The 13,787-nt window shown below is 45.5% G+C and overlaps 1 protein-coding gene across 1 annotated transcript in view; it reads left to right on the forward strand.

The window, feature by feature from the left end:
• Nucleotides 1–13,787, forward strand: part of plxna4 (plexin A4) — a 355,677-nt gene that overhangs the window by 67,640 nt on the left and 274,250 nt on the right. Inside the window, exon 3 of the mRNA XM_080421613.1 lies at nt 3,712–3,894. Coding sequence (XP_080277739.1) covers nt 3,712–3,894 — 183 coding nt within the window. The remainder of the gene's footprint in view (nt 1–3,711; nt 3,895–13,787) is intronic.

Raw genomic sequence — 13,787 nt, forward strand, 5'->3', positions numbered from 1 at the left:
GTGGTAAAATGTGACTTGAGTAAAAGTACAAAAGTGTTGGCATCAAAATATACTTCAAGTACTAAAAGTAAAAGTACTAACATGTTTGAAAATAGCAGATCTGATGTGACGCGTTGTGAGCTTGTAGATCTGCTATTTTCAAATAGCCTATGTATAAAATAGGGCTAAAGTGGTTAATGTACAGTATATGTTTTATAATATCATAATTTATATCTGAAAAGTAACTAGTATCTAAAGTTGTCAAATTATTGTAGTGGAGTATAGGTCCTTACACACCGGCGAATATGCGAATATACGCAAAATTCGGACTCGTTCCGAATAATTAAAAGACGCTTTTTCGCTTCGCGAAACTGATGTGGACGCTTGCATTGACTTTATAAGGTTTTTAAAAAAAACGTATTTATTCGCATGAAGAATTCGCCCCGGTGTGTAAGGACCTTAACACATCGACCGCCAGAGGTTAATCTCATAATGTACTCACCAGTGCCAAGGTGTTTTTGTTGTTTTTTTGTTTTTTTCATGTCGCCATAGATCTTGTTAAAATCCTTAAGATTGAGCTCTACACGGTCTGTTTACATCCGCGAGATCTCCCTGTATCTCCCAGTGAAGATCGCGTGTCAAACGGGGCATCCATGTTGTAGTTAGAGCGGATTACGTTAAACAGTGAAATGCGAGGAGAAAAAACTACAGGAAGAGAATTGAGTTTCAGTTTCGTCTGTAGAATGGGAGCGGGCGTGATCGTCAAAACCGGATCCCAAATAATTCTATTTCCGGTCATCAAACCGGAAACGGAAGTGGATCAAAAAAAATCCGAAAGTGAACCCGGAAGTGAATAGCGCGAAAAGACCGTGGACCGTAGGGCTACGGTCTCGGCGCTTAACAGTTGGATTTAACGGACCGTAGGACTACGTTCTTGGCGGTTAATGTGTTAAGAGTACTATATTTGCCTCTGAGATGTAGTGGAGTAGAAGTAAAAGTACTGAAAACTGGAAATACTCAAGTAAAGTAAAAATACGTAAACATTTTACTTAAGTACAGTACCTGAGTAAAGGTACTTAGTTACTTTACACCACTGGCTGTCACTCACTCTGGAGAGAAGTATTTAGGTATGTCTAACTACTTCTGATCATTGATTGTATTGAAATAACTGCCACGGCAAAGGCCGGCGGCCATTGTAGAGAGCTGTAACAGTGGGAAGTCGGCCACTTAGTTCCTGGCGTATAATTATCCACTTTAGACACTCAGTTATTTTCCCGTTAGTGACCAGCTTGCCACCGTGATTGGCAGAGCTTTCAGAACTGCGTTACGACTTTAAGTGGATTTCTGTGGGAATAATGTCAAGACTGAATTTTAACCCATTCAGACCTGGAACGCATCTGTGTCACTTTTTCATTTGAGCTAAAAAGCATTATTTTACACTTTGGCTATTTTTGAAAAATCGTGAAAATGTGTGCAAATCTTTGAATAAATATATTTTTAAAGCAAAACATTTTAACTCAAATCTTTGCTTCTGGGCTCCCTGGAACAAAATATTTTCAGATGGGGGTCCGCGGCCAAATACATATCATTTTGGGGGTCCTTGACATGAAAAAGATTGAGAATCACTGATATAGAAACATACGTTTTTTCAGAAAACTGTTGGGATTTAGAAGACATTTGTAGAAATGGCTTCAGGTCTTAATGGGTTAATAATAATGAAACACAAGACTGTGAGTCTTGACGCACCAGCGCAGCACTACATTGAAGACTTAACCCACTTGAACGCTAAAGCATCCCTATTCTGGGGGGAACATTCGGCAAACAGGCAGGCTCTATTAGCTCAATGGTAAAACATGTCAGCAGTGGTGGAAAAAGCACTAAAATGTTTTACTTAAGTAAAAGTGTCAATACCGCAATGTAGAAGTACTCTGTTACAAGTAAAAGTCTGGAATAAAAAATGTACTTGAGTAAAAGTACAAAAGTATTGGTATCCAAATGTACTTAAAGTACCAAAAGTAAAAGTACAAAAATGTTTGTAAATAGCAGATCTACAAGCTCACAACGCGTTGCAAGCTTGTTGATCGGCTATTTTCAAATAGCCTAGGTATAAAATAGGGCTAAAGTGTTTAATGTTTGTTTTATAATGTAATAATTTATTTAGTAACAAGTAACTAAAGTTTTCAAATAACTGTAGTGGAGTAAAAGTACAATGTTTGCCTCTGAGATGTAGTGGAGTAGAAGTAAAAGTATAGACAATTGTAAATACTCCTGTAAAGTAAAAGTACCTCAAATTTGTATTTAAGTATAGACAATTGTAAATACTCCTGTAAAGTAAAAGTACCTCAAATTTGTATTTAAGTATAGACAATTGTAAATACTCCTGTAAAGTAAAAGTACCTCAAATTTGTATTTAAGTACAGTACTTGAGTAAATGTACCTAATTACACCACTGCATGTCAGCAAGTTTCTCTTGTGAGCACCAGCAATAATACAAGCACACACACACACACACACACACACACACACACACACACACACACACACACACACACACACACACACACACACACACACACACACACACACACACACACACACACACACGTGCGCACCCACACACACTGACATACAGTACGCATAAGGTCACGTGCAGAGTGTATAAATACCAGCCTGTCAGTTAGAATCCGTTCCGTGCAGCAGAGGTCCAAACCTCTGCAGACTCCTCCATCTGTCCCTGCTAGGTCCCTCATGAAGCTTCTGTTCCTCACCTCAGAACCCAGGTCAGACCCCCCCGCCCCCCCCGTGCCTGCAGGACTGCATCGTACCGCACTGTTGCATCATGGGTATATACGGCAAGCTTCGAGTTGTGCATCTACTGTATATGGCATAAGGACAGGACGTCGTCCCCGTCTTTGTCCCTCTCATCGACGAGTACTCGTGCGCACACACCAAGAACACACACACACACACACACACACACACACACACACACACACACACACACACACACACACACACGGGGCGACGGTGGCCTTAAGGCGCATACCACATATAGACTCTAATGCAGTCTGACAGCAAGAGTCACGAGTTCGATTCCCGAAGCCCCACAACCTTAGCTGCGTGTCACTCCCTGCGAGCTTGTACTGTAGATCTGCTATTTTCGGTCCACCACACCGGCTTGCAACTATGAATGACTCAGACTTAACTCCAACACTAACCCGAACCTCTAATAATTTGTTCCTAGTTGTATGCCGGACTCCAAAATCATTATCTATTTATTTTTTACCAAAAAACGATCAGTTTTCTGGGAAAATGTATATGCATCAAATTCTACTACTTGTGGGGATATTTGGCCCTCACAAGTATAGGAATACAAGTACACACACGAGCACACACACGCGCACTACACACACACACACACGCACACACACACACACACACACACACACACACACACACACACACACACACACACACACACACACACACACACACACACACACACACACACACACACACACACACACACACACGTGGCAGCAGACCTGCAGTTTTCTGGGAGTTTTTTCCAGATTATGCGGTGCATAAAAACTAAATGCTGCTTCCCCATATACTACATGGACTAACTAATCGCTCAAACCACTCCAGTGAAGGTAAACATGCGCTGCGTTCCTCTTTGCGATGACGACATTATTATAACCCTTTCATTCTGTCCTCCTCTCTCTCTCTCAGCTGTTGACCATCGATGACGACTTCTGCGGCCTGGACATGAACGCGCCGCTGGGCGTGTCGGAGATGGTGCGCGGCAAGCCCCTGTTCTCGGACGCCGTCGACAAGATGACCTCGGTCATCGCCTACGTCTACAAGAACCACTCGCTGGTGTTCGTGGGCACCAAGAGCGGACGCGTCAAGAAGGTAGGAACACACAGATTAAAGTTGAAATGGCTTTTTTGATTGATTGACAAGCTACACAACCAATAGCATTCATTTCCGGTTGCATTAGCTATGACGCGATATGACACAATATAGAAAGATGGCGGATTTGAAATTCCTGAACAATCTGCTTCATTTACGGTCTGTAGAAACCAATGGTGTCGCTTTGTCCATTCATTTTTACAGTCTATGTTCTGGGCCAATCATCCCCTTGGGGTATGGGAAGGCATTAGCCAGAGAAGGCTATGTTTGTAAGCCGGCATCTCACAAAGCCTAAGAGAGGGGCAGCAGCGTGAAGCATGATGTTTATGTTACTACGTTGCTTATTTCTAACCTAAAATGCATGGATATATGGATGGACGGACGGACGGACGGACGGACGGATGCATGGATGGATGGATGCTCAGATGCGGTGCTGGATGCCCGTTTCGGATGCATAGATTTGGTTTCTGTCTGTTAGGATGTGAAGACGGTACTGAGGGAATTGGGGAGTGGGGATTGGAGAACCGTACGGTAGTCGTGCAGCAGATTGGCTTTCAGGGAAACCAGCTGAGCTGGCTGTTCCTGCAGGAGGTGTGTGTGTGTGTGTGTGTGTGTGTATGTGTGAGTGGGTGTGTGCGTGGGTGCGTGTGAGTGTGTGTCCGTCCGCGCGTATGTGAGACGGAGGAAGTGAATGTGTGCGTTTCACTTGAAAGGGGATCGTCGTCTGTGTGTGTGTGTGTGTGTGTGTGTGTACACTGAAGCGGGGGGGGGGGGGGAGCAGGGAGAGCCCCTCAGGGGTTCTGTATTATTAGAGAGCAGCCTATCTGGTATCTCTCAGCATCCTCCACCATACATCACACATTGTAGAACCTCACTCAGCCAGACGTACTTTCTTTACTGCAGTTAGACTTTTAGAAGATGCTTCTCGTCCCCCCAGGGGGCTGAATGGAGCTCCCATCAGCATGTTGTTGCAGAAACTCTGTTTGATGGACCAGGAAGCTGCTGTGGGGGAGCAAACCCCCCCTGGCTGGTGGGGGGGGGGGGGGGGTGCGATCAGCACGTTAACAGAATCAGATGATAATCTACAGGCTTCTGGTCTGTTACTGGAACCCATTGAGGCTTTTATTTTAGGATCAACTTATCGTGGGACCGAAGGCGTCACTGCATGGGTGATTTTAACCACTTTTAAAGGTTTAATGACATTCACTTTTACACCACATTCAAAGTCTTTGTCCTGGTCCTTCAAAAGTGTACAAAAAGTTTTAAGTGAAAATTCCATTCCAGTGATCCATGGCAGGTGTTTTTCTCTCACATTTCTAAAGCCTTTTCAACTGCAATGAAAAAATAAATCTTTGCCTGTGGGTGTCGCTGGTGAGGGATTTTGCCTGTCAATCATCGCCTCTGCTCCGCCCCCCCCAAAGGAAAGGATAGGGGAGGGGAGGGGCGAGGAGGAGAGTGGGCGGGATTAATCGACTGTGACCTCACTGTCGAAGGGCCAAGCTCAGATTACTTTTCAGCCTAATTATTCAGAAAACCCCAGACCACAGAAAATCCACTGAATGTTCTAAGTTCAGGTTTTTTGGGTGTAATTGAGGTCATAAAACCCCAAATAAAACATTGAAAATAAAAAAAGTGAAAATGAATGTCATGATACCTTTAAAGGAGAATTTCTCGGTTCAAATAATGGTTTTCTTACCGTTATTTGAGGATGTTAACTCATCAGAAGAGTGGTCTAGGACCCCCAAGCGATGTTTTCCATTTCGGGGACCCCCCCCCAAACCGCCGGTCTCCAGAATGGCGGAAGTATCGCGAGACGAGATTTCAAACGCGATTTCAGTAAATCAGATTTGTAAACGGTAATGGCGGCGCCCATGTAGCAATAGCATAGCACTTACATCAACCGGAGGCAAGTCTGCAGCCACAAACAACGCAAAGACAGAGATGCAGAGTCAAACTGAATTTGTTATTTTTTATAACTACATTTTTTTGGCTTTAAAGCGAGCCCACATTGTTTTTTTATTGGAACAATATTTTCTAGTTTGTGGGTTGTTATTTTAGAAAATAGTAAATGGTCTTTGAAACATGTTTTTTTTCAAAGCTGCTTCAAGGCCGATGTTTCTCTATGTCCTGCGGTCAGTGTCAGCCATGACATGTGTGACCATTGTGACCGTATAACACCCTCCCAAAGCAAAGCATGTCACAATGTGTGTGTGTGTGTGTGACACAGCTAAGCCCCGAGCTAAAGCACATTAGTGGAGGAGTGTACAGGATAAGCCAGGGGTCTGGCATCCTGCAGAGGACCAGCTATGGGAGTAGGACCCCCTTCAACGCCCTCGTCTCCCTCTCATCTCTCCATGTCCTCTCTGGGCTACTGGGATGGATGGATGAGTGGATGGATGGATGGATGGACAGATGGGTGGAGAAGTGAAAGCTCCTGTGTCCTTTTTCTCCTCCCTCACCTTTTATTTTCCCACACACGCACACACACACACACACACACACACACACACACACACACACACACACACACACACACACACACACACACACACACACACACACACACACACACACACACACACACACACACACACACACACACACACACACACACACACACACACACACACACAGGGCCTGGCTATCTGACAGTTATGTGTGCACAGCAGGGCCTCGACTGAGACTGAGTCTAATCCTGGAACAGCGAGAGCAGCTCGCCCTGCGGAGGGAGGGAGAGAGAGAGAGAGAGAGAGAGAGAGAGAGAGAGAGAGAGAGAGAGAGAGAGAGAGAGAGAGAGAGAGAGAGAGAGAGAGAGAGGAAGGACAGAACAAAACAGATGATCCTGAGAGAGAGCTGGTGATGGATGGATTGATGACGTATGACAGAAAGTAGAGAGGTGGCTCACTCACACACATATATATATATATATATATATATATATATATAGAGATATACAAACGCTTGTAGATCTGCTACTTTTGAATTTGAATCTTGAAAAGTACCAATTTTGGATTTCCATTTAAATATGTTACTATGACAAAACAGCGAGTGATGAGAAATATCACAATATCAATGTTGTATAGCTAGCTACCGCTAGCTACCGACCTCACAGAATAATGCAGACTGGAATATCTGAGCCTGCCTGCGTGCATGCGTGCGTGCGTGCGTGCGTGTGTGTGTGTTTGTGTGTCTGCACGTGCGTGCACGTGTGTGTCTCCCACATGGTCCTTTTGGCAGCAGATCCTCTGTCCTTTGGCTGCACGCTCGCTCTTAGAACGGCTGACTCGAGATCACGCCGCACACACTCATTCACACAGTACCAATCACACTGAGACACGCGCACACCACACACACACCCACACACACACACACACACACACACACACACACACACACACACACACACACACACACACACACACTCGCGCGCACACACAGACACGCAGACGCACACACGGGTGATCAATACCCTGACAGACATACGGCATCATGCAAACACTTTAAACGTACCCCCCCCCCCCCCCCACACACACACACACTCTCTCTCCATGTAGTTATTGTAAACCATTAGATGACATCAGCCCCCTAATAAAATAAAACCTACAAAACAATAACAGGCCGCGCGGTGTCTCCGCCCACTGACTTTATAACCCCTCCGCTAATGGACGGCTGATTTATAACCACTATTCCACCTCTGTGACACTCTCTCCATCTCGTCTACTCTCCTCCAATTCCCTTTCTCCTGTCGTCTCTCTCTTTCTCCCCCTCTCTCTCTCTCTCTCGCTCTGTCTCGTTGTCTCTCTTTTGTCTGATTTGCGCTGATTTGTGCGAAAATAGCGGACGTACAAGCTCACAGCGCGTCGCTGTGAGCTTGTAGGTCCGCTATTTTCGGCCTTTCGACAACGTCCCATGATGAAGTGTAAATCGGGCTTCAATTTCAATTCAAAGGAGATTTAGTGGCATGAGAAGACATACGTTTACATTGCCAAGGCAAAAGTGGAACAAAACTATCTAAACAAAACAATGTCTGTACAAATGGGAATGAATAAAAGTGTAAACAGAGCTGTGTTCCATTCAGTGGTGTAAAGTAATTAAGTACATTTAGCTACAGTAAGTACTGTAGCCTACTTAAGTACAGTTTTGAGGTATGTTTTACTTTACTGGAGTACTTCCAATTATCAGTATGTTTACTTCAACTCCACAACTCAGAGACAAATATTGTACTTTTGCTCCACTACAATTATTTGAAAACTTTAGATACTAGTTACTTTTGATTATTATTACAAAACAGTAACCACGTAAGCCCTATATACATTTCGACCATTTGAAAATAGCCGTTCTACAAGCTCACAATGCGTCGCATCGCGACACATTGTGCTTGTAGTCTTTTTTCAAAATATTGTTTTGAAAACTTCTGAAATATAGGATATTCTGTATAATGCATTCACTTGGTATAAAACCTTATTCTCTCTCTGTCTCTCTCTCTCTCTGTCTGTCTCTAGGCGTTATTAACGGCCCCATTGACGAGCCTGTCACGCCGAATAAATATTAACGTTACGGTGAGCGGAGGGAGGGCGGATATAGACTTTAAATGCCTCGTGTGCGCTACGGTGCGCTAGCTAAACCTTTACAGGGCTCACGTTTATGACATCATCATCATCGAGTCGTGTGTCAGAAGTGGGTGTGTCCAGACAGGGCGCTCGCTCGCTGTCAGAGGGAAGTAGAGTGAATTAAATATTACTGTTTGCCTGTGAAGATGTTTTATGTTATGGGCGTGTGTAGCGTATAATGTCGGTCGTATATACGGCCCCTACATGTCTCCGCCTGACCACATGTTGTACACACACACACACACACACACACACACACACACACACACACACACACACACACACTCCGTGCTGGCCTACCCAGTGGTCAGTGGTAACAAACCTTTTTCTTTTTTTCCCCACAATTTTGCAATCCCACTGTTTTTCACCCAGTGCCAATTGTCTAAGTAATCCTGGGCGCTACACTCCCTCTGCCAGCCTAAGGGGAGCCCAGAGCCGAGCTCATGCTTCCTTCAGTGCATGAGGAGCTAGCAAGCCGCTTCTTATCACCTGACAGGGGGGAGTTTCCCCGGTAGGACATAGCGTGTGGAAGGAACACGTTATTCCAACCAGTTCCTTTCCCCTCCATCAGGCGCTCCGGCTGATCAGGGGGAGGCGGTATAGAGACCAGGATTACTGCATGTTTTTGTGAGGGTACCTATAGGGAACATGCAAACTCCACACAGAAAGGCCCTTTCACCAACCCCACCTAGGGTATGGGCACTGATGACACGGAGGAGAGAACACGCCCCCAGCACCCACAGCGTCCCCGGCGGGAATCAAGCCCAGGACCTTCTAGCTGTGAGGCGACAGTGCTACTGACTGCGCCACCGTGACCCCCTTTTTTGCTCCCCTTTTGACAGATCTGATGACAGATTATCTCTCATCAATTGTTATGGATCATTTTGTCTGTGAGGGTTTGTTAAGATTAGGAACAAATCAAATCTAAATGATTTCCCCTCATGGGTCCAATTTGGGTCTCACGGGTCCCTCCTACGTCTTTATCGCCTCCTCTCGCCCCAATACAGACACCTGTTTGTGATCGACTGTGGCGGCTTTGAAGATCGACACGTCGATCGCGATCGACCGGTTGGTTGCAGTACCACTGTTGTAGGTAGTTGTAGACGACTTGTTGGGTCCTCTTGTGAGGGCTTAGTTTCCTCATTATTTGCATCCCTGGCTCCCTATCTTCTGCTGAGTTTGTTATAATTGTGTCGTAACTGTTTGTTTTCAGTTTCTTTTGTTTTCTCTGTCGGTTTGTCTGTTGGTTGGGTGTTATTGTGACTATTTTATGAAGCACAATGGAAACGAGCTTCGGTGGTTATCCTATCTACACACACACACACACACACACACACACACACACACACACACACACACACACACACACACACACACACACACACACACACACACACACACACACACACACACACACATAGTGTACAGACTATTTTCAGGGCCTTCCTGTGTGCTATGTAGTGGGTTTATGGACACCGGGGCGCGCCGGGTTTCATAACAGCGTGTGGTCAGCAGAAAACGGTCATAGCATCAGATCTGTATAGCGTCAGCAGAAAGAAGCCACACTGTGTCCTCACCGCTCACCACGTCTACACGATGCAGATAACGTTTCACTATACGCTGTCTGAAACCATGAACCAACGGGATGTCTCTCTATCTCTCTCTCTGTCTCTCTCTCATCGTGTCGCATTGTGAGCTTGTAGATCGGCTATTTTCAAATGGCTGAAATGTATATAGGACTGAAGTGGTTAATGTATGTTTTGTAATAATAAAAAAAATCTACAAGATGCCTCTGAGATGTAATGGAGTAGAAGTAAAAGTACTGAAAATTGGAAATACTCGAGTAAAGTAAACTTTCACTTTCACATAAAATAAACATTAAAAAAAAATATTAAAAAAAAATGAAAGAAGTTATGGCAAAATAAAGGCCCCCTCACACATTAGTAGGACACTCTAATGCGTGAGGGGGCCATGAATTTTCCATTACTTTTTTCATTTATTTTTAATATATTTTTTAAATGTTTCCCCCCGCCAAAAGTGAAGTATCCCTTTAAGTACAGTGCTTGAGTAAATGTACTTAGTTACTTTACACCACTGAACACTATCAGCACCCTGACTCTGTTTGACCAGAATGGAAAAGAGCCTTCATTTATAGTGTCATTGGTAACACCTGTGTAGGACGTAGGGAAGAGGCTTCTTCTGTCCAATGGCTGCTGTTTATAGAGCCTATTAAAAGGGCCTTCATTGGCATGGGAAACATAGGGTTCAAATTGCCAAAGCAAGTGTGAAATAAACAAAAAAAGAAATGTGCTGTATTTACAAATAAGGATAGCAGAGATGTGTGACATTGACACTTTGCTCTCTCATTCTCCGTCCCTCTCTCTCGCTCTCTCTCTCTCTCTCTCTCTCCCTCTCTCTCTCTCTCTCTCTCTCTCTCTCTCTCTCTCTCTCTCTCCTCTTCGTCAAATGTCACACCTCACCTCTTCCTCTCTTTATCTGTTAACATCTTTCATCATTCCCCTTTCACACCCTGCTCCCTCCATCTTTATTGCCTCTCTCTCTCTCTCTCTCTCTCTCTCTCTCTCTCTCTCTCTCTCTCTCTCTCTCTCTCTCTCTCTCTCTCTCTCTCTCTCTCTCTCTCTCTCTCTCTCTCTCCCTGTCCACGGCTGAGTGGAGTTGATATGAGAGGCTCTTTGATGGGTTTACCTCCCCCTACAGCACCTGAATGGACCATATGCCTCCTGTCTGTCTGTCTGTCTGCCTGTCTATCTGTCTGTATATGTGTCTATCAATTGGCAATCTTGAGACAGAGAGAGTCGTGCACTGAAAATAGGTGATATACAAAACTCACAATGTGTCGCATCTGCGACGCGTTGTGAGCTTTGTATATCACCTATTTTTGGAGTCTGTATGACTGAATGATAGACAGACAGACAGACAGACTGACTGACTGACTGGCACAGAACTGTCTGTCTGTCTGTCTGTCTGTCTGTCTGTCTGTCTGTCTGTCTGTCTGTCTGTGAGTGTGTGTGTGTCCGTGGGTTAGGGTTTCATGGAGATGTTGTTTATACCTCAGGAGAGCTTTAAACCCTGTCTGTCTGTCTGTCTGTGAGTGTGTGTGTGTGTGTGTCCGTGGGTTAGGGTTTCATGGAGATGTTGTTTATACCTCAGGAGAGCTTTAAACCCAGAGGAGAGCTTTAAACCCATTACTGAAGGTCAGCGGACGACAAAAGGGCCAAGGGGAGACGCTGACCCCTCCACGCACACGCGCACACACACACACACACACACACACACACACACACACACACACACACACACACACACACACACACACACACACACACACACACACACACACACACACACACACACACACACACACACACACACACACACACTAGGACAAAAGCCAAAAGCTGGCCAGATGCCTCCATGTGTGGATGGATGGAGAGGTAGAGAGAGAGAGAGAGAGAGAGAGAGGTAAAGAGAGAGAGAGAAGTAGAGAGTAGAGGGGAGATGAGATTGAGAGCGCCCTGCTGAGGTGCTAATGCATCTTTCTCTCTGTCCACACACCCACACACACACACTCTCACACACACACACACACACACACACACACACACACACACACACACACACACACACACACACACACACACACACACACACACACACACACACACACACACACACACACACACACACACACACACAAACACACACAGGGGGAAGCGCTGACAGTCAATACGATGTGCATCTAACCTTGAACTGGACACGCACGCACGCACGCACTCACACACACACACACACACACACACACACACACACACACACACACACACACACACACACACACACACACACACAGTGTGTGTGTGTGCGTTCAGGCAGACACAGGAACATGAAATGAAGCAGCACAAACCATACAGTAGGAAGTGAAGTCGAAGAAGCCCAGCGTGAATGTTTCGATCGGAGCGGCCGCAGAAACGCTCTCCCGTTGAAACGCCCTCCGGATGACTCCAGCCCCCGATTAACACCCGATTCCTATATCCACACGTTTCCTACAGGGAGCTTAGCTACTGGGGAAAAGGGGGTGTTTTAATTATGGGCGTCACTTCCTGTTGGCAGTCATTCAATCCATTTGGGGGATCAAATCAGTCAACAACAGTGGTGGAAAAAGTACTCCAATATTTTACTTAAGTACAAGTATCAATACTGCATTATAGAAATACTTTTACAAGTAAAAATCAATTATCAATGCTTATTATTAAGTGCTGAAGTCACTTGTAGAGATTGAGGTGTCACAGCCAGCGTTGCCATGTCTGCTTATTATAAACAACTTTTGGCTTGTTTTTCTGTAAAGTCGCTTGTAAATATTGGTAGTTACTGGTTGCGTTTTTTTGGGCTTGTTTCTAAAGTGTAGTTGCTCATTTGGGCCCCATTACGAACCTCTCACTCCGCTAGCTCCGAGATGAGGTTCCACTGCGAGCTCTACCGGAATCGGTGGAACGGCCGCAAAGGGTCCCTGGATTACCTTTTTCGCCACATCGTATCCAAAAACTAATGGTAGTTTCCAAACTGTTCAGATGTTTGAGGATGTTTTGGAACCCTAACTTTTTGCTCCGGCACGAAACAACCGCTTAAATCGCTTATTTAGTCAGCCTGTGGCCATGTTTCCCATTCAACACGGAAAAAAACCCTACGTCAGGTGCCAGTACTGCTCCCGGCTCGGCTACAATGGGAGAGTTATTTGAACACAAACCTTCTTCTCTTCTCGGGGTCCCTGGCACAAAACATTTTCAGATGGGGGTAAGCGGCCAAATTACATATCAATTTGGGCGTCCTTGACATGAAAAAGTGTGAGAACCACTGCAGAATAGTACAGTGTAGATAGGAGGTGTGGGTGTGTGTGTGTGTGTTCGTGTTCGTGCGTGCGTGCGTGCGTGCGTGCGTGCGTGCGTGCGTGCGTGCGTGCGTGCGTGCGTGCGTGCGTGCGTGCGTGCGTGCGTGCGTGCGTGCGTGCGTGCGTGCGTGCGTGCGTGCGTGCGCGTGTGTGTGTGTGTGTGCGTGCGGGTGTGAAAGGCTGTACTTTAAGATCGAGATGCTTTAAAGAAAGCGGAGAAAGGAGGGGCGTTGTCGTGGCAACCACGGGACAGGACAAATAGGTCAATGTTCAACTGAATGGTTGGTCGCCGTGGGAAGCACAGAGGTCAAACAGTACATTTGACCCCTACTACGTCTGTCTGTCTGTCTGTCTGTCTGTCTGTCTGTCTGTCTGTC

The sequence above is a fragment of the Gymnoscopelus braueri genome (genome assembly GCF_963280865.1).
Source record: "Gymnoscopelus braueri genome assembly, chromosome: 23".
Classification (NCBI taxonomy): domain Eukaryota; kingdom Metazoa; phylum Chordata; class Actinopteri; order Myctophiformes; family Myctophidae; genus Gymnoscopelus; species Gymnoscopelus braueri.